Consider the following 26,749-nt stretch of genomic DNA (forward strand, 5'->3'; position numbering starts at 1 on the left):
TTAAGAGTTTTTTCCATAAACTGCAGGATCTAGTAATTGAGTCTGTTTTAAGTATTTAAGCCAGGATTAGGCCTTAGTTCAGATAGGGCATTTAAGTAACTTTTATAAACTTGCCTTTGAAAAAAAAAAACTGCAGATGATGTGACCACTATGTGGAGATGCACACCAAAAGATCCACCACAGATCCGAAAACTGGTGTGTATCTCCAGACAGAACAATGGCACTGACATATTTAAGACATTTTAGTGCAAAGTTGCTCTCAGTTAAAACAGATCAAACATGCATTTGGTTTTCTGCTGCTTCCTCTCTCTCTCTCTCTCTCTCTCTCTCACTCTCTCTCTCTCTCTCTCTCTCTCTCTCACTCTCTCTCTCTCTCTCTCTCTCTCTCTCTCCTCTGTTATTCTCTCTTTCACCAATGGGCCTCATTCACCAACCGTACTTATGAAGAAATGTGTTCTTAAACCCCACTTAAGCATGAAGATTCTGACATTCACTAATGTTTTCTTATCTTGGATTTGTTCTTAGCTAAGAGCAAAGTCTACACACACTCAAGAACACTCTTACGCACATTTGAGAGATGAAAACCAAATAATTGGTTACTGCATTTTATTTAATTCTACAGTCGTTTACAATGATAGTATTTTACTTTAATGTATTTCTGATAATTTGTTTAAAAAAAAAATACTACAATTTACATCAGCAATTAAGCTGATTAAATCAAATATTATGTATATTAGTTTGGTGACTGAACGTCTTTTGGACATTCTCCATCTTTTCTTGCACACGGCCCTGAAGTGTCATGTCCTTATATGGGAATTTGCGGGAGTTTTCTTATGCTAATTAGGAACAACTGGCACGCGCTTTCAATTACGAAGACGTGGGATTCATCAATCCTAAGAACACAAGTGCGAACAATTCTGTTGTTTAAGAACATGTCATGAATCCGACGTAGAGTTTTCTTTGGAAGTTTATTAAGTACAAAGTTAAGAAAATTCTTAGGAAGATATTGGTGAATGAGGCCCAATGTTCTTAGAGTATCTTAGTGTACTCTGTAGCTTTCCTGTAGCTCAGTGGTAAGAGCATTGCGTTAACAATGCAAGGTTGTGGGTTCAATCCAAGGGTATTACACATACCTATGTATAAATGTATAGGATAATGCAATGTAAGTCGCTTTGGATAAAAGCGTCTGCCAAATGCATAAATGTACTCCTTAAAGTTACAATATTAGTTTTTAGGAAAAATACACACTTAAATCCTCATGGAAAACTGATAAAAAATTGATCTCAAGGATCCTATAAAATTCTACAAATGTTTGTGTAATATTTTAATTTATTGTGTGTGTGTGTGTGTGTGTGTGTGTGTGTGTGTGTGTGTGTGTGTTTTGTTCTTCAGGTCTGGAGTTTAACTGCAGTTTTCGTCAGTCTGTTTCCTGTTACGTTGCTCTCGGAGACAAACTCAGTGTGATGATGGTGGACACTAGTACAAATGACCTGAAGATACGAAAGATAAACTACAACACACCAGATGATCCATATTGCAATATAAAGAATGACAGGATAAGAAAGGATCAATGTGATCTCTTTAATAACAGACATGATGAAGTGTCAGTCAATAATGGGATTCTGATAATAAACACTGTGATCAGAGCAGATTCAGGGACTTACAGTTTACAAGCCTTTGACTCACACGGCACAGAAATATTTAAAGCAGATCTTCAAGTGATTATTGAAGGTACAGTAACTCTCTCATCAGACTCATTACAATCTCATGTTCTCAAAGATCTCGATTCTCTGTGAAGGTTTTTATTCCTGTAACAAACAGTAAACACACTATCATACTCCAGTAATAGTGAGAGTAGTGTGGAAGTATGGCATTCTGCTGTAATCTACAAATCAGTGTTATTTTAGTTTTAATTCTAGATTTATTATAGTTTTATAGTTCAACCTCAAGCCATCCTATGTGTATATGACTTTCTTCTTTCAGCCAAACACAATCAGAGTTATATTAAAAAAATATCATGGCTCTTCCAAGCTTTATAATGGGAGCGAATGGTACCTGAGTTTTTGAAGCCCAAAAAACGTACTCGGTTACTAACGTAACCTCGGTTCTCTCTAGAGAGGAAACGAGTACTGCGTAAATCTTACGCTAGGGGAAATCTCTTTTCCGCGAGATACTGAAGCCAAAAAATTATCCTTAATTTTGAAATAATGTAAAACGCGTTGCGGCAGCATGCAGACACAGGCGAGACAGCTCGCGCGCCTATTGGCTGCCCTGCGGCAACTGCAGCAGCCTATCGATAAGGCCCTATCGTGACGTCATCACCAATGGGGGCGCTTCGCGCCCAATACGTCACGTCCCGCCGAAACGGGCGTGGCCTGGGGCTATAAATATAGCATCGAAAGGCTAGCTTACCGGTTTTTCATCGCCGGAGCGAACCGGAGCGTGCGCAGGCACGGCAAGATACGCAGTACTCGTTTCCTCTCTAGAGAGAACCGAGGTTACGTTAGTAACCGAGTACGTTCTCTTACGAGAGGTACTCTGGTACTGCGTAAATCTTACGCTAGGGGAAACAGTGTAAAACGCCGTGCATGCTATGATCCAGCACAAAAGTCCCAAGGGCAAGTGCCCGGGCTCATGTAGTACATGATCATAAGTGACTCACAGAGAGCCCAGGAAGAGTGGCTAGAATAGCATCATTCCTATAATACAGCATCCTATAAGAAACAGTTATAGTGATGGTATTTTATTCAGTCAGGGCGACCCCGGCCTGGACTGATGAACATAGTGGGTCTTACACACTGCCCATAGAGCTGCGCGATCTAAACGAGCGTTGCTCGAGTCATTTCGGTATTCTGGGCCAGACGCACTTGGGGCAGACAGTACCGATTTTTAGACTGAAAGCAGCTTAGCTTGCAGAGCGGGAACCTCTAGGTTATAAAACCTTATAAATGTAGACGGGGAGGCCCAGCCTGCCGCCATACAGATATCTTGCAAGGCAATCCCACTAGACCAAGCCCACGACGAGGCCACGCCTCTCGTGGAGTGCGCTCTGACACCTAATGGGCACTGCAAGCCCTTAGAGGTGTAAGCCAGCGCTATAGCATCGACTATCCATCTAGATAGACTCTGTTTCGACACGGCGAGTCCCTTAGAACGTCCGTAGAGTGAAACAAAGAGCTGCTCCGTCTGTCTGAAAACAGACGTGCGGGACACATAAGCCCTTAACGCCCTGACTGGGCAAAGGAAGCTGGCGTCCTTCTCCTCATTAGAGACCGGCAGGGCAGACAGGGAAATTACCTGGGCCCTGAACGGTGTGTTGAGGGATTTAGGGACGTACCCGTGCCTTGGTTTGAGTATGACTTTCGAGTCATTTGGCCCAAACTCCATACACATCGCGCTTACTGAGAGCGCTTGTAAGTCCCCTATGCGCTTCACTGAAGCGAGAGCCAGAAGAAACACCGTTTTGAAAGACAAGTGTTTGATATCTATCGACTGGATTGGCTCAAATGGGGCACCCTTCATGGCCTCCAAGACCGTAGAAAGGTCCCATATGGGGACTGAGGGAGGTCTGGGAGGATTTAACCTCTTAGCTCCTCTAAGGAACCGAATGACCAGATCGTTCCTTCCCAGTGACTGACCAAGCGTTGGTTTGGAAAACGCTGCTATAGCCGCCACATAGACTTTGAGCGTGGATGGGGCTCTGCCTTCATCCAATAGCTCTTGTAGGAAGGAGAGAACCTCCGTCACTCCACAGTCCAGGGGTGAAAAGCCGCGTGCTGTGCACCAGCTGGAGAACACTGACCATTTTGAGGAATAGAGCCGTCTCGTAGAGGGGGCTCTAGCCTGCATGATCGTGTTTAACACTCCCTCTGGGATATCAGAGGGTACCCGTTGATGGCCCACGCATGTAGGGACCAAAGTTCCGGGCGAGGATGCCAGATCGAGCCCCTGGCTTGAGAGAGGAGGTCCCTCCTCACTGGTATTGGCCATGGGGCAGTGCTCGTCAGCTGCATAAGAACTGGGAACCAAGCCTGGTTCTTCCAGAACGGAGCAACCAGTAACACTGAGCATCTGCTTTCCCTGATCCGCTCTAATACCTGAGGTAGGAGCGTGATGGGGGGAAAAGCATAGAGCGGGCAGCGGGGCCAGACGTGGGCCAGCGCATCCCTGCTCTTGGAGAAAAATTCCGGGCAGTGAGCGTTTTCTTGAGACGCAAACAGGTCTATCTTTGCTCTGCCGAATGTCTGCCACAGCAGTTGGACTGTCTGCGGATGCAGTGACCATTCTCCTGCTGGAACATTGTTCCTGGACAGTCTGTCTGGTCCCACATTCAGGTGGCCGGGCACATGCGCTGCCCTGAGCGAGCACAAATTGTGCTGAGCCCATACCAGGAGGCGTTTCGCTAACCTGTACAGGTTTCAGGATGTGATGCCTCCCTGGCGATTTATGTAGGCTACCACTGACATGTTGTCCGAGCGGACCAAGACGTGGTGTCCTGCTATTTGGGGATGAAAGCGCCTCAGCGCGTTGTCGACTGCCATCATTTCCAGGCAGTTTATGTGCAGAAGCTTTTCCCGTTCTGACCACTGGCCGAAAAACGGTCTGCCCTCGAGCAGCGCTCCCCATCCCGAGGTGGAGGCGTCCGTGGACACCACCTTCACACTCGAGGAAGTCCCCAGGCTTACACCTGACTGGTACCAGTCGGTCGCTCTCCAGGGTATCAGTGCTGAGACGCATTTTTGATCGACCTTGAGGCGAAAGAGACCTGAAGTCCACGCTTGACGCGGTACTCGCGCTTGTAGCCAGAACTGCAGTGGGCGCATGCGAAGCAGACCCAGCTGGAGAACTGCGGATGCTGCTGCCATGAGACCGAGCATCCTTTGAAACTTCTTTAGCGGGACTATAGTGCCGCGGCGGAAGGTTTCTGTCATGCGCTGAATAGTCAATCTGCGCTGTAGCGATATTTGAGCTGTCATTGACAGCGAGTCCAGTTCTGTGCCCAGAAAGGATATTCTCTGACTGGGAGACAGTGAACTTTTCGCCCAGTTGACTTTGAGACCCAGATTCTCGAGATGTTCGAGTAAAATGGTTCTGTGTTCTATGAGCTCCGTATGTGACTGAGCTAGAACCAGCCAATCGTCCAAGTAGTTCAAAACTCGCATTCCCCGAAGTTTCAGGGGAGCGAGGGCTGCGTCCATGCACTTCGTGAATGTACGGGGTGCTAAGGACAGGCCAAACGGTAGGACTGTGTATTGATAAGCCTGGCCCTCGAAGGCGAATCTCAAAAATCGCCTGTGACGTGACGCTATTTGTATTTGGAAATACGCGTCTTTCAGATCTATTGACACAAACCAGTCCCCGTGGCGAATTTGCGCGAGGATTTTCTTGGTTGTGAGCATTCTGAACCGGCGTTTTGAAAGCGCTTCGTTCAGTTGTCTTAGATCTAGAATGGGTCTGAGACCCCCGTCTTTTTTCGTAACCAGAAAATATCTGCTGTATAGCCCCCCTTCGCTCTGAGCTTGAGATAAAGGCTCTATTGCCCCTTTGCTCAACAGTTTCGCAATTTCGGTACGAAGTACACTTGCTACTTCCTTTTCTACCGTGGTTTCGACTCGCACCGCACAACGGCGGGGACGTCGAGCGAACTGTAGCGAATAGCCTCTTTCTATAATGTTCAGCACCCATTCTGATACACCGGGAAGCTTTGCCCACGCATGTGCATGCATAGCTAAGGGTTGAATGAGATCGGAGCTCTGGTCGTGACATAGTGGCGACCGGGGAGCTTCGGTATGCTGTATTATAGACACCGCATTTGCAGCGCTCGAGGCGGGGAGTGTTTTGATCACAGCGGGCGGTTCGCCCGCGCTCGGCTCTCTCACGGCAGGTAGCTGAGAGACGGCGAGCGTGGGGGAAACCGAGGGATTCGTCATGTCTGTGAGTGAATGTGGGCGCAGGACAGCGGGCACATTTGCACTGAAAATACCATCGACCTGAGTCGGCTGTATGTGTGTTGGTTTCGTTTTTACAGAAACCGAGAGACATGCAGCGTGTAGTGTTTGTGGGCACTGGGACGTGGGCACGCTCACTACATTCTGTGCACAATCGACATGAGTCGATTTTATGTGCGCGAGCCCTGTGGGGCGGGCTGTGTCTGTGTGTAGGAATGGGCACTGGGCAGTGGGCATTTTTACTACACTCATAACACCGTCGGCCGTGGCCGGAATACCAGAAAATACGCTCTTTACAGGATTTATCTGGGTCGCCGTGAAAACGGCGTTTGTGTACAGGCAAGCGGGTAATGTAACCGACTTGTTTACTGTAGAGTACACTGGAACAGTCGCATGTAATGGAACTGGACGAGCGAGAAGTTTTGGTGGAAACCCGGCCGCAGCGGGGCTTGAACACCGTCGTTTTCCTAAGTTGGCTAGGAAGACTTTGAGGCCTCGGGCTTCATCTCAATCTTCGGCCGAGTCCCGCGCTGTGGGGGGCGGCGGCCGGCAGAGCGAGAGCGTGGTCTCTGGTCCCGGGCCTGTCGACGCTGTGAAGCGGCGGCGGGGGGCGGCGGCTGCGAGCTGCGAGCTGCGAGCAGACGGCTGTTTAGAGCGGCCTGATGCGGAGCTAGAGCGCTTTGGCAAGAAGTGCTTCATGGCCTGCGACGTCTTTTGTACCTCAGCGAATCTGTCCGCGAAATCTTTGACGGACGATCCAAAGAGGCCAGTAGCAGAAACGGGGGCGTCGAGGAACACAGAGCGCTCCGAGTCCGGCATTTCTGAAAGCGTCAGCCAGAGGTGTCTCTCAGCAACGGTGAGAGAAGCCATGTTCCGCCCTATGGCCTGTGCAGCGGATTTTGTAGCGCGGAGTGCGAGGTCCGTAGCGCTCCTTAAATCCGCCACGTTGACTGCTTCCGTGCCTTCCTCGTCCAGCTTTCGGAGAAGGTTAGCTTGGAAGATCTGGAGAGTGGCCATAGTGTGTAGCGCTGATGCAGCCTGCCCAGCGGCGGTGTAAGCGCGACTGTGCAGGGTAGAAGTAGCGCGGCAGGCTTTTGAAGGTAGCGCCGTCTTAGTCCGCCGTCCAGCAGAGGGCGGGCAAAGATGGGCTGCTACTGCCTCCTCCACTAGAGGGAGAGCGAGGTATCCTCTGTCTTTGGCACCGTCCACCACGGAGAATGCCGCTGAAGCAGAGGAGCGCAGCCTGGCGGAGAAAGGGGCGCTCCAAGACTTTGCCAGTTCTTCATGAAGCTCAGGAAGAAACAGGGGCGGGTCTTGAGGGCGTGGAAACGCGGTCCCCTTGCAAGAAACAACCGTCCAGACGGTTGCGTGTAGGCTCGGCGGGCGCGGACCACTCGAGGCCGAGGCTCTCTGTGGCCTGTGTGAGCAGACGCATCAGCTCAGCTTCAATACTGGCCCGTTTTCCTGACGACTCGCGGGCAGAAGAAGGGGCGAGGTCCACAGAGCTCGCCCAATCCTCGCTGTCCGAAGCCAGGATAGAGCAGTTGTCCTCCTCGAAAACTGCCGCTTCTTCCTTGTCATCTCCGGCGGAAGCGGCGGCCAGCGGCGGCCACTGTCCGGGAGTGAGAGACTCGAGAGAAGCAGACGGCGAAGCTGGCAGGCGCACCGGCGAGCTTTTCTCGGTAGGAGGCTCAGGGATCCGCTGAGCACGGCGCTTTTTACGGCGCGGCGTCGCAGCGGGAAGTGCAGGCTCGTGGAAAGTTGCCGAGTCGCCATAGGCATAAGCTCGCAGTGAGGGCATCCGCCGTCAGCGAGCGCTAGAGCCGCATGTCCTTCACCCAGGCAGGAAACGCAGATGACATGGCGGTCCCCGTCGCTGAGTGGGGCTCGGCACGAGCCACAGGATGGACGAGACATCTTGAAAAAGACGCTCTGCTCTTTTAGAGAAGGAGTGTGAGTCGCGGCGGCGAACACACACTAGCAATGAAAGGATATGACGCCGGATAGCATAGCAGGAACGGTGGTTGAAGGCGGCGCGGCCAGCGACTCCAGGTACCGAACTCGTCCCGCTGAAATGCTCTTTCCACGGCGCGGCTTCTTCTCTCTGGATCCAGCGATGCGTGAGCTCCGCTGAAGAGATGAAAAATCGGTAAGCTAGCCTTTCGATGCTATATTTATAGCCCCAGGCCACGCCCGTTTCGGCGGGACGTGACGTATTGGGCGCGAAGCGCCCCCATTGGTGATGACGTCACGATAGGGCCTTATCGATAGGCTGCTGCAGTTGCCGCAGGGCAGCCAATAGGCGCGCGAGCTGTCTCGCCTGTGTCTGCATGCTGCCGCAACGCGTTTTACATTATTTCAAAATTAAGGATAATTTTTTGGCTTCAGTATCTCGCGGAAAAGAGATTTCCCCTAGCGTAAGATTTACGCAGTACGAGAGTACCTCTCGTAAGAGAACCCTCCATCCATCATAACAGTGATCCATACGTCTCCAGGGGTTAATAAAGGCCTTCTGAAGCAAAGCCATGCGTTTTTATAAGAATTTTTTTTTAACTTTATAAACTACAATCACTGGCTTCCAGTAATGGCCATACGCAAGTCTAGTTACTGCAGAAGAGTGACCTCTGACCCGACGAGTGACCTCTGACCCGACGCATGACGCATGACGAGTGACCTCTGACCCGACGCATGACGCATGACGAGTGACCTCTGACCCGACGCATGACGCATGACGAGTGACCTCTGACCCGACGCATGACGAGTGACCTCTGACCCGACATGATGTAGGAGTAACGTAAGCTTAGGTTAGAGTAGACGGTCTCGCGGTTCCAACAACAAAATCAAGCTCCTCCCATATTGCTCACGCGTCGGGTCAGAGGTCACTCTTCCGCCACATTTTTGGGTGAACCAACCCTTTAAAGTCCGCGTGAACCGGAAGTTGCAAATGACTTTTCTCCAGTGTTGTGACGTATTTCCAAGTGAAAGGGAATATTGAACAGAGGGCAGGGTTTTACTCTAGCGCTCCTCCTCTCCATCTCTCACTCATAGCAGACTAACGGTTTGAGGCGAGTGGTTAAGCGTTTCCCAACCCAAGCCGTCAAACCTACATCATCAGGGAAGGAACGCCATTCCAGACCGGAAGTAACTTTTCAGACTTTGATTAAAGATTACCACGGCAAACTATTTTTTTCTGTGTATTAACTTGCACGGATTAATTGTTCACCACAAGACTAGTAATATGCGATAACAAAGTAAATAGGGTCAATTTTGATTTCATGTCGACTTTAAAGGTACAATATGTACGAATTTTCTATCAAAAAATACAAAAGCCACTTGCACAGTGTTATATATTTCATACTTACATTACCCAAAATCTTTCCAAGAATTTGTAAATTCAGAGAAATTCACAATTTTTAAAAGTGCTCGTTATCCGCGTTATCCCTGGTTTTGGCTAGTATTCCCATAGTAACCATGGCGACAGACGTGGACAACTGCGTTACGTCTAGCGGTGCGCTCACGCTGTTGTTGTTTCGTTTAAACATTATGGATCATGGCAAGCAGACTTTGGGACAAAAGGAGAACTAAAACGAGGATCAATATCAGCGTGGCGTTTTCTAGATGCCGAGAGCTAGCGTCCGCGGCTAACTTAGACTTGACAGAGACGCTCTTGCGTGTGCTTTATTAGACAGGTGAGCAAATGTACATAAAACTAATCAATGTTATACAGCTCAACATGATGAAATGTTAGAATATGATCAGTATGTTATTCTAATGTTGATCTAGCTCACTGCTAGTCTCATACAGACAAACTAACACACAGAATAACATTTTAACTTTAACACACTCAAATGCAGTTTAGTGTGATAGTGTAGAGCGAGTGAAACAGCGCTGCGTTCCCTCACAAGTGTCATTCGTCTAATAAACTGCCCTGTGTGAGTGTTATTCAGCACTAGCGGGTAAGTTAGTTCGGTAGGATTAAATGTCCTCATTCCTTTATATCCGCGGGACTCGAGTGTGGCGCTGAGATCTGTCTCTCATTAGCACTCGCGCCACTTCATTCCACAGTCATGCTAAACACATCAGTGTATTCACTCATCCATAAACATTATTAGATCCATCGGCATGATGACAAGATCCATAAATCCGCTTATGCGTCATCAACCTACGCTTTTGTTATTGTAAGAGGTTAGCGACCCCTAGCGGCGATAAAAATTACATATTGTAGCTTTAACAGGCTGATAGATAGAACTAACTCCTTAACAGGCTGACTGATATGTTCACTGATTGATTGATTGATTGATTGATTGATTGACAGATTGATGTGTCTGTGTTGTGTTCAGAGAGTTCAGCATCTGTAGTGCATGTGCTGGTCTGGTGTTTTCAGATGATGGTTCTGTTGGGTCTGTTAGGAGGTTTTCACATCTACATGAGACTCACGTCAGGTCAGACACATTTATCATCATCACTATGGATTTGACATGCAAATATTAAGAGTGTGAATATGATGAGAATCTGATGTTTTTAGGAAAGAAACAGGAAGATCAAACCGTGCGAATGAGAAGATTTAGAGAAGGACATGAAGACACAGCAGAAGATTGAAGATCTCAGCAGCAGATCTCGTCACATCTATGAGAAAACATTTTACACATCTGGAGTCATGTGGTCTTTTACTGTAGTCTGTTGGCTTTGGCTGAGTCAATATACAGCGTCTGTTTAGATGTTTTAGCTGTTCCTAAAGATTACTTTAATAACATGTTTTGCCACATGCATTTTTCTTCACAAGATCTTTGTCATTATAGAATATTGCTAAACACATCGTTCTTTAAAGATTGTAAATAATCTGTGTTGTAAAATGAACTTTGGTATTGAGTTAAATGAAAATAAAATGCTTTGAAATGAAACTAATTCCAGTCAAACGCCACGTTTTTATTTATTAAAAGGGACAAATCATGAAAATCTGACTTTTTCCATGTTTAAGTGCTATAATCGGGTCCCGGTGTTGTTTCGAATTTCGACCCCCGCAAATTATTACCCCCCCTAGCATTGGTAGGTTTAGGATTAGTTGTTGGGGAGGGGTTAGGATTAGGCAATCAGGTACTGACTTCAACGAGGGGGGTAATAATTCGGCACAACACCGGTCCCGGTGGCTGGTGCATGATAATACCTAGAATATTAAAATCGACTGCGGGCGGTAGATCCTTCTGCTATTTAGCACCAAAACTCTGGAACAGTCTTCCTACCATTGTCCGGGAAGCAGACACACTCTGTCAGTTCAAAGCTAGACTAAAAACACATCTCTTTGACCTAGCATACACATAACACATTATAGACTTCTATAATTCAATGTTAGGCTGCATAGATTAGGTCAGCCGGAACCGGGAACACTTCCTATAAATCCTGATGTACTCGTTACACCATAAGAAGAATGGCGTCTACGCTAATTTTAGTCTCTCTGTTTATCCCGAGGTGTACCGCAGTCCGCCGGATCCAGGCCGTATCCAGATCTGATGAAGGACCAGCGCTTGGATGCGACGACAGCGCAGTCCTGAAGTGTCACTAGTCTCACCCTGTGAAGGCCTCCCTCCCCTCTCTACAGATAAAGCGTTGTCGGGATAATTCCGGTTCGCGTGGCTACGTGGAAGCGATAAAAATTCTGTATTATAAATTAAGGCCAGACAAGTAGTATGTCGAGGGTTGATGTGTAAGGAAGGACTACACGCTTGTGCACATATATTCAAACGCACATCCCTATAGACTGAACTCGTAATACGCATGTGCTCGCCATCGGCGTTCTGACCGGTTCGCGTTTTTGAAGTTTGCGCAGAAAGAACTTAAGAGTTTTCTGTTAAAACGGTGTCGTGTTAGCGGCCCCTAAGTTAATAACTAATGATCGTTGCGATGGAAGTGAATCAATCAAACTAACTTTAGCTGGACAATAACTTTATTCTAGATCTGCTGTAAAGCCAACATAATCTCTGTAACTTTAATTTCCTATTATCAATGTAAAGCTGCTTTGGAACAATCTACATTGTTAAAAGCACTATATAAATGAAGATGACTTGACATGAATTAACATACATAATGTCTTCATGAAAATGTAAAATTGCAGAAGCATTAGTCATAGAAAGCCCACAGCAGGACAGAAAAGACATGTTTGTGTTAGTTATTTGTGTACCTTGTGCTTGTACTTTTCCTGTCAATGATGTGATCTTCCTTTTCTCTCAGAAGGTGTGCAGTAGTCTTTATATACGGTGAGCACAGACAAGTGTCAGCGGCTCTTCTAGCGATCGTGTGACTGAAGAAACACCTTCTCTCTTCTGCTGGATTACTGGCTCTTCTGGACTCTAGAAATGATGCTCATCTTTGGACTGATGCTGATGCTGAAAACTGCTGCATGTGAGTCGACTTACAGCTCAAACCAGTGGCGGTTCTAGACCACAGTAACTGGGGGGGCCAGGCAGGGGCCACTTGTGCTTTTAGGGGGCACACCTTTAACATTCATCTTAACCTATTTTCAGTATTATTTCAAGTCATTTTTCACCATGTCACGCATGACTGCAATCTCTAGAAAAAGCTAATAAATTATATTAGCTAAGCTAATAAAACAATTTCAATTCAAATGAATGTTTCATTATGTTTAATTGTAGTGTGATATAATGATCAATAATAACACATTTTTAGCATCTAAGCACATCTAGGCACTTTTTTACACCTGGGGTGGGCGATATGGCAATAATATCATATCCCGATTTTTTTTTTTCAGGAAAATCACGATTTTATCACGATTCTTTTTTCATGTTGGTTTTACTATTTTGCAAGTGACTGAGCATTACAGCCAAACTAATTTCCCTATTTTAAAAACAAAGCCTTATAGGTAACAAAATATAAAATAAAAAAGAATGGCAGACATTTAGGCCAAAGGCGAAGTACACATACACAACTTAATATACAAATGAAATAAACTGCTTTATTTTTTCAGCTATAGGTGTATTTAACAGTATGAGAAAGTAATTAAATGAACAAATATGAAAATAAAACACAACAGACTTAAAGTTCTCAGTCAAGAGCAGTGAATGATTTCCTCTGTGTGTTTTGTTGTTTTATTAACATTAAAGGGATAGTTCTCCCGCAAAAAAGTCATATTTACTCTCTTAAGTTGTTTTAAACCCGAATAAGTGTCTTTCTTCTGTTGAAAATAAACGTTATTTGAAAGAATGTGAGTAACCACAACAGTTGATGTACCCCTGTGACTTCCATAGTATTTTTTTTTCCTACTATGTATGGAAGTCAATAGGGACCAGCAACTGTTTGGTTTTGGGTGAACTATCTCTTTAAGGACAAGCGGCAGCATGTTTATTATTAGGGCTACTGTCTCTTTAAGAACTGCACGCGACGCGTCTAATATACACGCATATGACAAGCAGATTTTAATAAATTTTCTCTGTTTACTTTCACTTTAGACATAACCAACTTTGTTTATGTAAACAATATCTGTATTTGACAGTATTAGCGCAATATAAGACTCAAAAGATAACTTAGTCCAGTAACAGGCTTTTAGTGCATGTGCGCGTCGAGTGTACTCGCTCACTAAAGCGCATATTTGAACAGCGCATCAGCAGCGAATGACATGTTTAACCGGCAAGGCTTTAAAGCACATGCAAATAATGAACTTTTGTGAACTGCAGTGTCCCGTTCCTCTGCGTTAACATTTGATGTGAATATACGTCGTGCTGCAGTGTAGCCTATAGATGAAGGCACCGCAACTGATAAAATGCGCAGTTGTTTGGTGTGATTTTACGATTCCAAATTTAGGGGGGCCAGAGGGGGGGCCAAGCTTGGTGACACGGGGGCACTGGCCCCCCCGGCCCCCCCTCTAGAACCGCCACTGGCTCAAACTCTCTGATGATGAAGCTCTGACATGAAAACACTGTAATATTACTTCAAGAGTTTTTCCATAAACTGCAGGATCTAATAATTGAGTCTGTTTTAAGTGTTTAAAGCCTGGTTTCACAGACAGGGTTTAGATTAAGCCAGGATTAGGCCTTAGTTCAGATAGATCGTTTAAGTAACTTTTATAAACGTGCCTTAGAAAAAAAAAAGCACATTACTGGTGTGCATCTCCAGACAGAACAATGGCACTGACATATTTAAGACATTTTAGAGCAAGTTGCTTTCAGTTAAAACAGATCAAACATGCATTCTCTCCCTCTCTCTCTCTCTCTCTCTCTCTCTCTCTCTCTCTCTTACGGAGCCCCTAAAGGGACGTGGTGGTGGAAATATTTTTAGGTTGGGAGAATATTTTTTTTTCAAATATTTTGCGTTCCCTCGCAAAACGTTTGCGTTCCCCCGAAAACTTTTGCGTTCCCTCGCAAAACCTGTTTTGAGCTCGGACAGACACGTCCTGTTTAATGTCCCGCTGGCAGTGTGACAGAGCTCTGTACGTGAATGGAGCGTTTCATAGTGTTTGAAATTGGACTCAAATATAAAGAAATGCGGTCAGTGCTTAACTCAAGGAGTTCAGTGAAGTTGGCAATATTCACATAGGCTATTCAAACTTCCCGGATCAATATTCTTGAGCTAAATGTTGTTAAAACACAAACGACACCTATTTACAATCACAATAACCTAGCCTGGATGCCAGCCGAACTTAGCCCCGCCCACAACATTTTTTGGTCGGGAAGTTCGGTCTGGACTCGTTCCGTTGAGGAGCTATTATGCCCGAACAAAAATTGTTCGGACCAATCAAATTGTCAGGGCGGGCTTTATACGATGATGGACAGATGAGCAACGTAACGTAATCATCCACGTCACCAACGAGCGCTTGGGTTGAATTCGTTTACAACACAGATGACTGCCGCTGGAGAATTGTTATTTCACGAGTTCACACTTACAAATAAGTCAGATAGAATAAATGCATATTTGGCGTGCTGTCCGAGGAGAGGGCGGGCACGGAGGTCTACCACCTCCGTGAAGTTGGCACCCCATAAAACGAAATAATTTCCAAAACTATGCCATTCGTTTGTGCTGATTTGTGCCGCAAAAATGAACGTTTGTGCTGGTTTGGTGTTTGAGATATTGAACATTATTTTTTGGGTTGCGTGACGTCACTCTCCACCCCATGTCCTTCAAATCGCTCCAAACCGGTGTCATTCGTTTGTGCTCGGTTTGTGCTGGTTTGTGCCGTTAAAACAAACACTGTATCTGTTTTCCTTTCGCAGATATAACAAATTTAATTCGGGAGCTGTGACGTCACTCTCCACCCCACCTCATCTAAATCGCTCCAAACCGGTGTCATTCGTTTGTGCTCGATTTGTGCTGGTTTGTGCCGTTGAAAGAAACATTGCAACTACGATCCCCTCTTAAACATAAAAAAGAAACTTTTTAAGAACAGTTACATAACTGTCCACCCCATATGGTCCAAATCGTTGCAAAACTGTGCCGCTTGTTTGTGCTCGATTTGTGCCGGTTTGTGCCGTTACGATGGACATTGTATCTTTTCCCCCTCCTTAGAAATAACACATTGCACAAATCAGCACAAACGAATGGCATAGTTTTGGAAATTATTTCGTTTTATGGGGTGCCAACTTCACGGAGGTTTGTGACCTCGTGTGTGTGTGTGTGTCAGTTGGATTTTTTAATGTTTTTGAAATAAGTCTCATGCGCTCCCCATAGCCTGCATTTATTTGATTAAAATATAGTAGCCTAGGCTATAAACTACAGTATTGTGATCTATTATTTTTATATTTTATAATATATTATAATTGTAACGATCTCATAGCTTTATTTATGCAATTGTAAATACAGTGGAAAATATATGAATGCCAGATCTGAAGCCGCTTTCTGTGTATGCACTGGAAAGATGGATTTTCCTTTAATGATTTAATTTGACTGGTGTTGCGTCCCAGGGCGTATGCATTTGTGTTTTATAATGTGTAAGTGTCACTCATTGATTTATTGAGTGTGTGTGCTGCCAATGGACCCAACGGCCTGCTGGGAGTTGTAGTTTTGTTGTATGTTTTGTCCAATTTCCTGTGCTCCTCCCTGTCCTCATCTAGGTGATGGGACCTACCAGCTGTTCCTCATCAATGGCAAGAGGATCCAGTATTCAAGCAGAGCCGGAGAGAGAGACTGGGAGAGAGTTCTTCTCCCAAGAGCCTGAGACTGGGAGAGAGTTCTTCTCCCAAGAGCCTGAGACTGGGAGAGAGTTCTTCTCCCAAGAGCCTGAGACTGTTGTGTTACCAGACTTGGAGTGTTGCTCTTGTTGGTGTATGTGAAGCTTAAATGTGTTGTTACGGCTGTAGTGGCAGCTTTGATGTGTTCAGCTTAAACCGAGGTCAACTTAAATGTCTTGTGGCTGTACAGCTTTGAATTGCTTGGCCATTGTTGAGTGTTGGAGCAGTATAGGGAGTGGGTGCCATTTTTCTTTTCTCCTGGTTTTTTTGTTGTTGTTTTTTTTTTGTGTTAGTTAGGAAGTAAGGTAAGAGTTGTGTTGTTTATTGTTGTAGGTTAATTAGGTTGTCCTTCTACCGGCTAGTGATCTTTTGTTTGTTTGGGCTTTTACCTGCTCCTGAAGAACACGCTTCATTTCTTTTTCTTTTGGAGCTGTTTGTTTAGGATTCTTTTTGCACTGTATTTATCACTTATTGTAAATAAATGTATTGGAAATCTTACTTTGTGTATTGTGTGCTGGGACTCAGTATAGGTTGACTTTTCTTTGTCGCTGTTCATTTTTTGCTTTAAAGTGACTTTCCCTTTTGCCCCTAGAACATGAATTGGGAACATAACACTGGTGGGTATTGTGTAATTATTCTTCTAGAATGTAGTCTTTTCTCTCTCTCTGTTTTGCATGCGTGGTCATAATCATTATTGTTGTTGTTGTTATTATTCTATATATATATATATATTTTGCCTCTGTCACAGTGTATTCAGTGTATACTGTTCATAGGCAACACCAATAGGTGTCATGTCACACAAAATAAACATATGACCACTGTTGTACAGTATCCATTACTTGGACTATTTAAATGTAGTATTAAAAAAAAGGCAAAAAGATCGTCGCGCTGCAGTGGGAGTATGCCCAGCCAGATCTGCCTGCCAGTCTAGCGATCAATGGGTGAGCTCCTGCCTGTCCGCATTCAACGACAATAGTAAAGGGCGCTCGGCAGCTATTTATACCACAGAGAGGAGCTGTCTTTCACTTCGACGGTAACTAAAAAAAAATTCAAGCTGCGATTTTTTACGATGGAGATCCTCGCGCGATCGAGTGTAGATTGTGTTGAACACGATAAGAACAAAAAATTCTGCGTTTATTCCTTAAAACAGTCGGCATTTCCCACATTGCTTCTGCTTTGCAGCTGCTATTGGCTCACGTCACTGTTATTAAGCGCCTCCTATTGGCGTAGGTAATGTTTACCTCACGATGATCAAGTATGTAAGGCGAACGGAACGAAACAGTCAAATTAACAATAAATTAACATGGTGAGTAACATTTTATGAACAATATTGTCAATATTGTTTGTTTTCCCTCTATTTTGCTGACTAGAATTTCAAAATAAAGCCCTACCAGAGTCTCAATGCAACAACAGAAAGCGATTGAACCCTGAATTTTGTGAACAGTTACATAATCCTATATAATTATAAATTCAATTGTTATAAGACTTTACAATATTACTGTTTGTTGTTGTATTTTTTTTCAAAACTTGAAACTTGTGTGTGTGTGTGTGTGTGTGTGTGTGTGTGTGTGTGTGTCAGTTGGATTTTTTAATGTTTTTGAAATAAGTCTCATGCGCTCCCCCAGCCTGCATTTATTTGATTAAAATATAGTAGCCTAGGCTATAAACTACAGTATTGTGATCTATTATTTTTATATTTTATAATATATTATAATTGTAACGATCTCATAGCTTTATTTATGCAATTGTAAATACAGTGGAAAATAAATGAATGCCAGATCTGATGCCGCTTTCTGTGTATGCACTGGAAAGATGGATTTTCCTTTAATGATTTAATTTGACTGGTGTTGCGTCCCAGGGCGTATGCATTTGTGTTTTATAATGTGTAAGTGTCACTCATTGATTTATTGAGTGTGTGTGCTGCCAATGGACCCAACGGCCTGCTGGGAGTTGTAGTTTTGTTGTATGTTTTGTCCAATTTCCTGTGCTCCTCCCTGTCCTCATCTAGGTGATGGGACCTACCAGCTGTTCCTCATCAATGGCAAGAGGATCCAGTATTCAAGCAGAGCCGGAGAGAGAGACTGGGAGAGAGTTCTTCTCCCAAGAGCCTGAGACTGGGAGAGAGTTCTTCTCCCAAGAGCCTGAGACTGTTGTGTTACCAGACTTGGAGTGTTGCTCTTGTTGGTGTATGTGAAGCTTAAATGTGTTGTTACGGCTGTAGTGGCAGCTTTGATGTGTTCAGCTTAAACCGAGGTCAACTTAAATGTCTTGTGGCTGTAGTGTACAGCTTTGAATTGCTTGGCCATTGTTGAGTGTTGGAGCAGTAGGGAGTGGGTGCCATTTTTCTTTTCTCCTGGTTTTTTTGTTGTTGTTTTTTTTTGTGTTAGTTAGGAAGTAAGGTAAGAGTTGTGTTGTTTATTGTTGTAGGTTAATTAGGTTGTCCTTCTACCGGCTAGTGATCTTTTGTTTGTTTGGGCTTTTACCTGCTCCTGAAGAACACGCTTCATTTCTTTTTCTTTTGGAGCTGTTTGTTTAGGATTCTTTTTGCACTGTATTTATCACTTATTGTAAATAAATGTATTGGAAATCTTACTTTGTGTATTGTGTGCTGGGACTCAGTATAGGTTGACTTTTCTTTGTCGCTGTTCATTTTTTGCTTTAAAGTGACTTTCCCTTTTGCCCCTAGAACATGAATTGGGAACATAACACTGGTAACAGTGGGTATTGTGTAATTATTCTTCTAGAATGTAGTCTTTTCTCTCTCTCTGTTTTGCATGCGTGGTCATAATCATTATTGTTGTTGTTGTTGTTGTTATTATTCTATATATATATATATTTTGCCTCTGTCACAGTGTATTCAGTGTATACTGTTCATAGGCAACACCAATAGGTGTCATGTCACACAAAATAAACATATGACCACTGTTGTACAGTATCCATTACTTGGACTATTTAAATGTAGTATTAAAAAAAAGGCAAAAAGATCGTCGCGCTGCAGTGGGAGTATGCCCAGCCAGATCTGCCTGCCAGTCTAGCGATCAATGGGTGAGCTCCTGCCTGTCCGCATTCAACGACAATAGTAAAGGGCGCTCGGCAGCTATTTATACCACAGAGAGGAGCTGTCTTTCACTTCGACGGTAACTAAAAAAAAATTCAAGCTGCGATTTTTTACGATGGAGATCCTCGCGCGATCGAGTGTAGATTGTGTTGAACACGATAAGAACAAAAAATTCTGCGTTTATTCCTTAAAACAGTCGGCATTTCCCACATTGCTTCTGCTTTGCAGCTGCTATTGGCTCACGTCACTGTTATTAAGCGCCTCCTATTGGCGTAGGTAATGTTTACCTCACGATGATCAAGTATGTAAGGCGAACGGAACGAAACAGTCAAATTAACAATAAATTAACATGGTGAGTAACATTTTATGAACAATATTGTCAATATTGTTTGTTTTCCCTCTATTTTGCTGACTAGAATTTCAAAATAAAGCCCTACCAGAGTCTCAATGCAACAACAGAAAGCGATTGAACCCTGAATTTTGTGAACAGTTACATAATCCTATATAATTATAAATTCAATTGTTATAAGACTTTACAATATTACTGTTTGTTGTTGTATTTTTTTTCAAAACTTGAAACTTGTGTGTGTGTGTGTGTGTGTGTGTGTGTGTGTGTGTGTGTGTGTGTGTGTCAGTTGGATTTTTTAATGTTTTTGAAATAAGTCTCATGCGCTCCCCCAGCCTGCATTTATTTGATTAAAATATAGTAGCCTAGGCTATAAACTACAGTATTGTGATCTATTATTTTTATATTTTATAATATATTATAATTGTAACGATCTCATAGCTTTATTTATGCAATTGTAAATACAGTGGAAAATAAATGAATGCCAGATCTGATGCCGCTTTCTGTGTATGCACTGGAAAGATGGATTTTCCTTTAATGATTTAATTTGACTGGTGTTGCGTCCCAGGGCGTATGCATTTGTGTTTTATAATGTGTAAGTGTCACTCATTGATTTATTGAGTGTGTGTGCTGCCAATGGACCCAACGGCCTGCTGGGAGTTGTAGTTTTGTTGTATGTTTTGTCCAATTTCCTGTGCTCCTCCCTGTCCTCATCTAGGTGATGGGACCTACCAGCTGTTCCTCATCAATGGCAAGAGGATCCAGTATTCAAGCAGAGCCGGAGAGAGAGACTGGGAGAGAGTTCTTCTCCCAAGAGCCTGAGACTGGGAGAGAGTTCTTCTCCCAAGAGCCTGAGACTGTTGTGTTACCAGACTTGGAGTGTTGCTCTTGTTGGTGTATGTGAAGCTTAAATGTGTTGTTACGGCTGTAGTGGCAGCTTTGATGTGTTCAGCTTAAACCGAGGTCAACTTAAATGTCTTGTGGCTGTAGTGTACAGCTTTGAATTGCTTGGCCATTGTTGAGTGTTGGAGCAGTAGGGAGTGGGTGCCATTTTTCTTTTCTCCTGGTTTTTTTGTTGTTGTTTTTTTTTGTGTTAGTTAGGAAGTAAGGTAAGAGTTGTGTTGTTTATTGTTGTAGGTTAATTAGGTTGTCCTTCTACCGGCTAGTGATCTTTTGTTTGTTTGGGCTTTTACCTGCTCCTGAAGAACACGCTTCATTTCTTTTTCTTTTGGAGCTGTTTGTTTAGGATTCTTTTTGCACTGTATTTATCACTTATTGTAAATAAATGTATTGGAAATCTTACTTTGTGTATTGTGTGCTGGGACTCAGTATAGGTTGACTTTTCTTTGTCGCTGTTCATTTTTTGCTTTAAAGTGACTTTCCCTTTTGCCCCTAGAACATGAATTGGGAACATAACACTGGTGGGTATTGTGTAATTATTCTTCTAGAATGTAGTCTTTTCTCTCTCTCTGTTTTGCATGCGTGGTCATAATCATTATTGTTGTTGTTATTATTCTATATATATATATATTTTGCCTCTGTCACAGTGTATTCAGTGTATACTGTTCATAGGCAACACCAATAGGTGTCATGTCACACAAAATAAACATATGACCACTGTTGTACAGTATCCATTACTTGGACTATTTAAATGTAGTATTAAAAAAAAGGCAAAAAGATCGTCGCGCTGCAGTGGGAGTATGCCCAGCCAGATCTGCCTGCCAGTCTAGCGATCAATGGGTGAGCTCCTGCCTGTCCGCATTCAACGACAATAGTAAAGGGCGCTCGGCAGCTATTTATACCATAGAGAGGAGCTGTCTTTCACTTCGACGGTAATTAAAAAAAAATTCAAGCTGCGATTTTTTACGATGGAGATCCTCGCGCGATCGAGTGTAGATTGTGTTGAACACGATAAGAACAAAAAATTCTGCGTTTATTCCTTAAAACAGTCGGCATTTCCCACATTGCTTCTGCTTTGCAGCTGCTATTGGCGCACGTCACTGTTATTAAGCGCCTCCTATTGGCGTAGGTAATGTTTACCTCACGATGATCAAGTATGTAAGGCGAACGGAACGAAACAGTCAAATTAACAATAAATTAACATGGTGAGTAACATTTTATGAACAATATTGTCAATATTGTTTGTTTTCCCTCTATTTTGCTGACTAGAATTTCAAAATAAAGCCCTACCAGAGTCTCAATGCAACAACAGAAAGCGATTGAACCCTGAATTTTGTGAACAGTTACATAATCCTATATAATTATAAATTCAATTGTTATAAGACTTTACAATATTACTGTTTGTTGTTGTATTTTTTTTCAAAACTTGAAACTTGTGTGTGTGTGTGTGTGTGTGTGTGTCAGTTGGATTTTTTAATGTTTTTGAAATAAGTCTCATGCGCTCCCCCAGCCTGCATTTATTTGATTAAAATATAGTAGCCTAGGCTATAAACTACAGTATTGTGATCTATTATTTTTATATTTTATAATATATTATAATTGTAACGATCTCATAGCTTTATTTATGCAATTGTAAATACAGTGGAAAATAAATGAATGCCAGATCTGATGCCGCTTTCTGTGTATGCACTGGAAAGATGGATTTTCCTTTAATGATTTAATTTGACTGGTGTTGCGTCCCAGGGCGTATGCATTTGTGTTTTATAATGTGTAAGTGTCACTCATTGATTTATTGAGTGTGTGTGCTGCCAATGGACCCAACGGCCTGCTGGGAGTTGTAGTTTTGTTGTATGTTTTGTCCAATTTCCTGTGCTCCTCCCTGTCCTCATCTAGGTGATGGGACCTACCAGCTGTTCCTCATCAATGGCAAGAGGATCCAGTATTCAAGCAGAGCCGGAGAGAGAGACTGGGAGAGAGTTCTTCTCCCAAGAGCCTGAGACTGGGAGAGAGTTCTTCTCCCAAGAGCCTGAGACTGTTGTGTTACCAGACTTGGAGTGTTGCTCTTGTTGGTGTATGTGAAGCTTAAATGTGTTGTTACGGCTGTAGTGGCAGCTTTGATGTGTTCAGCTTAAACCGAGGTCAACTTAAATGTCTTGTGGCTGTAGTGTACAGCTTTGAATTGCTTGGCCATTGTTGAGTGTTGGAGCAGTAGGGAGTGGGTGCCATTTTTCTTTTCTCCTGGTTTTTTTGTTGTTGTTTTTTTTTGTGTTAGTTAGGAAGTAAGGTAAGAGTTGTGTTGTTTATTGTTGTAGGTTAATTAGGTTGTCCTTCTACCGGCTAGTGATCTTTTGTTTGTTTGGGCTTTTACCTGCTCCTGAAGAACACGCTTCATTTCTTTTTCTTTTGGAGCTGTTTGTTTAGGATTCTTTTTGCACTGTATTTATCACTTATTGTAAATAAATGTATTGGAAATCTTACTTTGTGTATTGTGTGCTGGGACTCAGTATAGGTTGACTTTTCTTTGTCGCTGTTCATTTTTTGCTTTAAAGTGACTTTCCCTTTTGCCCCTAGAACATGAATTGGGAACATAACACTGGTGGGTATTGTGTAATTATTCTTCTAGAATGTAGTCTTTTCTCTCTCTCTGTTTTGCATGCGTGGTCATAATCATTATTGTTGTTGTTATTATTCTATATATATATATATTTTGCCTCTGTCACAGTGTATTCAGTGTATACTGTTCATAGGCAACACCAATAGGTGTCATGTCACACAAAATAAACATATGACCACTGTTGTACAGTATCCATTACTTGGACTATTTAAATGTAGTATTAAAAAAAAGGCAAAAAGATCGTCGCGCTGCAGTGGGAGTATGCCCAGCCAGATCTGCCTGCCAGTCTAGCGATCAATGGGTGAGCTCCTGCCTGTCCGCATTCAACGACAATAGTAAAGGGCGCTCGGCAGCTATTTATACCATAGAGAGGAGCTGTCTTTCACTTCGACGGTAATTAAAAAAAAATTCAAGCTGCGATTTTTTACGATGGAGATCCTCGCGCGATCGAGTGTAGATTGTGTTGAACACGATAAGAACAAAAAATTCTGCGTTTATTCCTTAAAACAGTCGGCATTTCCCACATTGCTTCTGCTTTGCAGCTGCTATTGGCGCACGTCACTGTTATTAAGCGCCTCCTATTGGCGTAGGTAATGTTTACCTCACGATGATCAAGTATGTAAGGCGAACGGAACGAAACAGTCAAATTAACAATAAATTAACATGGTGAGTAACATTTTATGAACAATATTGTCAATATTGTTTGTTTTCCCTCTATTTTGCTGACTAGAATTTCAAAATAAAGCCCTACCAGAGTCTCAATGCAACAACAGAAAGCGATTGAACCCTGAATTTTGTGAACAGTTACATAATCCTATATAATTATAAATTCAATTGTTATAAGACTTTACAATATTACTGTTTGTTGTTGTATTTTTTTTCAAAACTTGAAACTTGTGTGTGTGTGTGTGTGTGTGTGTGTCAGTTGGATTTTTTAATGTTTTTGAAATAAGTCTCATGCGCTCCCCCAGCCTGCATTTATTTGATTAAAATATAGTAGCCTAGGCTATAAACTACAGTATTGTGATCTATTATTTTTATATTTTATAATATATTATAATTGTAACGATCTCATAGCTTTATTTATGCAATTGTAAATACAGTGGAAAATAAATGAATGCCAGATCTGATGCCGCTTTCTGTGTATGCACTGGAAAGATGGATTTTCCTTTAATGATTTAATTTGACTGGTGTTGCGTCCCAGGGCGTATGCATTTGTGTTTTATAATGTGTAAGTGTCACTCATTGATTTATTGAGTGTGTGTGCTGCCAATGGACCCAACGGCCTGCTGGGAGTTGTAGTTTTGTTGTATGTTTTGTCCAATTTCCTGTGCTCCTCCCTGTCCTCATCTAGGTGATGGGACCTACCAGCTGTTCCTCATCAATGGCAAGAGGATCCAGTATTCAAGCAGAGCCGGAGAGAGAGACTGGGAGAGAGTTCTTCTCCCAAGAGCCTGAGACTGGGAGAGAGTTCTTCTCCCAAGAGCCTGAGACTGTTGTGTTACCAGACTTGGAGTGTTGCTCTTGTTGGTGTATGTGAAGCTTAAATGTGTTGTTACGGCTGTAGTGGCAGCTTTGATGTGTTCAGCTTAAACCGAGGTCAACTTAAATGTCTTGTGGCTGTAGTGTACAGCTTTGAATTGCTTGGCCATTGTTGAGTGTTGGAGCAGTAGGGAGTGGGTGCCATTTTTCTTTTCTCCTGGTTTTTTTGTTGTTGTTTTTTTTTGTGTTAGTTAGGAAGTAAGGTAAGAGTTGTGTTGTTTATTGTTGTAGGTTAATTAGGTTGTCCTTCTACCGGCTAGTGATCTTTTGTTTGTTTGGGCTTTTACCTGCTCCTGAAGAACACGCTTCATTTCTTTTTCTTTTGGAGCTGTTTGTTTAGGATTCTTTTTGCACTGTATTTATCACTTATTGTAAATAAATGTATTGGAAATCTTACTTTGTGTATTGTGTGCTGGGACTCAGTATAGGTTGACTTTTCTTTGTCGCTGTTCATTTTTTGCTTTAAAGTGACTTTCCCTTTTGCCCCTAGAACATGAATTGGGAACATAACACTGGTAACAGTGGGTATTGTGTAATTATTCTTCTAGAATGTAGTCTTTTCTCTCTCTCTGTTTTGCATGCGTGGTCATAATCATTATTGTTGTTGTTGTTGTTGTTATTATTCTATATATATATATTTTTTGCCTCTGTCACAGTGTATTCAGTGTATACTGTTCATAGGCAACACCAATAGGTGTCATGTCACACAAAATAAACATATGACCACTGTTGTACAGTATCCATTACTTGGACTATTTAAATGTAGTATTAAAAAAAAGGCAAAAAGATCGTCGCGCTGCAGTGGGAGTATGCCCAGCCAGATCTGCCTGCCAGTCTAGCGATCAATGGGTGAGCTCCTGCCTGTCCGCATTCAACGACAATAGTAAAGGGCGCTCGGCAGCTATTTATACCACAGAGAGGAGCTGTCTTTCACTTCGACGGTAACTAAAAAAAAATTCAAGCTGCGATTTTTTACGATGGAGATCCTCGCGCGATCGAGTGTAGATTGTGTTGAACACGATAAGAACAAAAAATTCTGCGTTTATTCCTTAAAACAGTCGGCATTTCCCACATTGCTTCTGCTTTGCAGCTGCTATTGGCTCACGTCACTGTTATTAAGCGCCTCCTATTGGCGTAGGTAATGTTTACCTCACGATGATCAAGTATGTAAGGCGAACGGAACGAAACAGTCAAATTAACAATAAATTAACATGGTGAGTAACATTTTATGAACAATATTGTCAATATTGTTTGTTTTCCCTCTATTTTGCTGACTAGAATTTCAAAATAAAGCCCTACCAGAGTCTCAATGCAACAACAGAAAGCGATTGAACCCTGAATTTTGTGAACAGTTACATAATCCTATATAATTATAAATTCAATTGTTATAAGACTTTACAATATTACTGTTTGTTGTTGTATTTTTTTTCAAAACTTGAAACTTGTGTGTGTGTGTGTGTGTGTGTGTGTGTGTGTGTGTGTGTGTGTGTGTGTGTCAGTTGGATTTTTTAATGTTTTTGAAATAAGTCTCATGCGCTCCCCCAGCCTGCATTTATTTGATTAAAATATAGTAGCCTAGGCTATAAACTACAGTATTGTGATCTATTATTTTTATATTTTATAATATATTATAATTGTAACGATCTCATAGCTTTATTTATGCAATTGTAAATACAGTGGAAAATAAATGAATGCCAGATCTGATGCCGCTTTCTGTGTATGCACTGGAAAGATGGATTTTCCTTTAATGATTTAATTTGACTGGTGTTGCGTCCCAGGGCGTATGCATTTGTGTTTTATAATGTGTAAGTGTCACTCATTGATTTATTGAGTGTGTGTGCTGCCAATGGACCCAACGGCCTGCTGGGAGTTGTAGTTTTGTTGTATGTTTTGTCCAATTTCCTGTGCTCCTCCCTGTCCTCATCTAGGTGATGGGACCTACCAGCTGTTCCTCATCAATGGCAAGAGGATCCAGTATTCAAGCAGAGCCGGAGAGAGAGACTGGGAGAGAGTTCTTCTCCCAAGAGCCTGAGACTGGGAGAGAGTTCTTCTCCCAAGAGCCTGAGACTGTTGTGTTACCAGACTTGGAGTGTTGCTCTTGTTGGTGTATGTGAAGCTTAAATGTGTTGTTACGGCTGTAGTGGCAGCTTTGATGTGTTCAGCTTAAAC

General features: G+C 43.0%; 1 protein-coding gene across 1 annotated transcript in view; it reads left to right on the forward strand.

Moving 5' to 3' along the window:
- The window catches only part of LOC309504114 (uncharacterized protein), a 600,323-nt gene that overhangs the window by 14,636 nt on the left and 558,938 nt on the right, over positions 1-26,749 (forward strand). The window contains exon 2 of the mRNA XM_082177134.1: positions 1,393-1,731. Coding sequence (XP_082033260.1) covers positions 1,393-1,731 — 339 coding nt within the window. The remainder of the gene's footprint in view (positions 1-1,392; positions 1,732-26,749) is intronic.

Source organism: Leuciscus leuciscus, assembly GCF_965113295.1.
Source record: "Leuciscus leuciscus genome assembly, chromosome: 8".
NCBI lineage: Eukaryota > Metazoa > Chordata > Actinopteri > Cypriniformes > Leuciscidae > Leuciscus > Leuciscus leuciscus.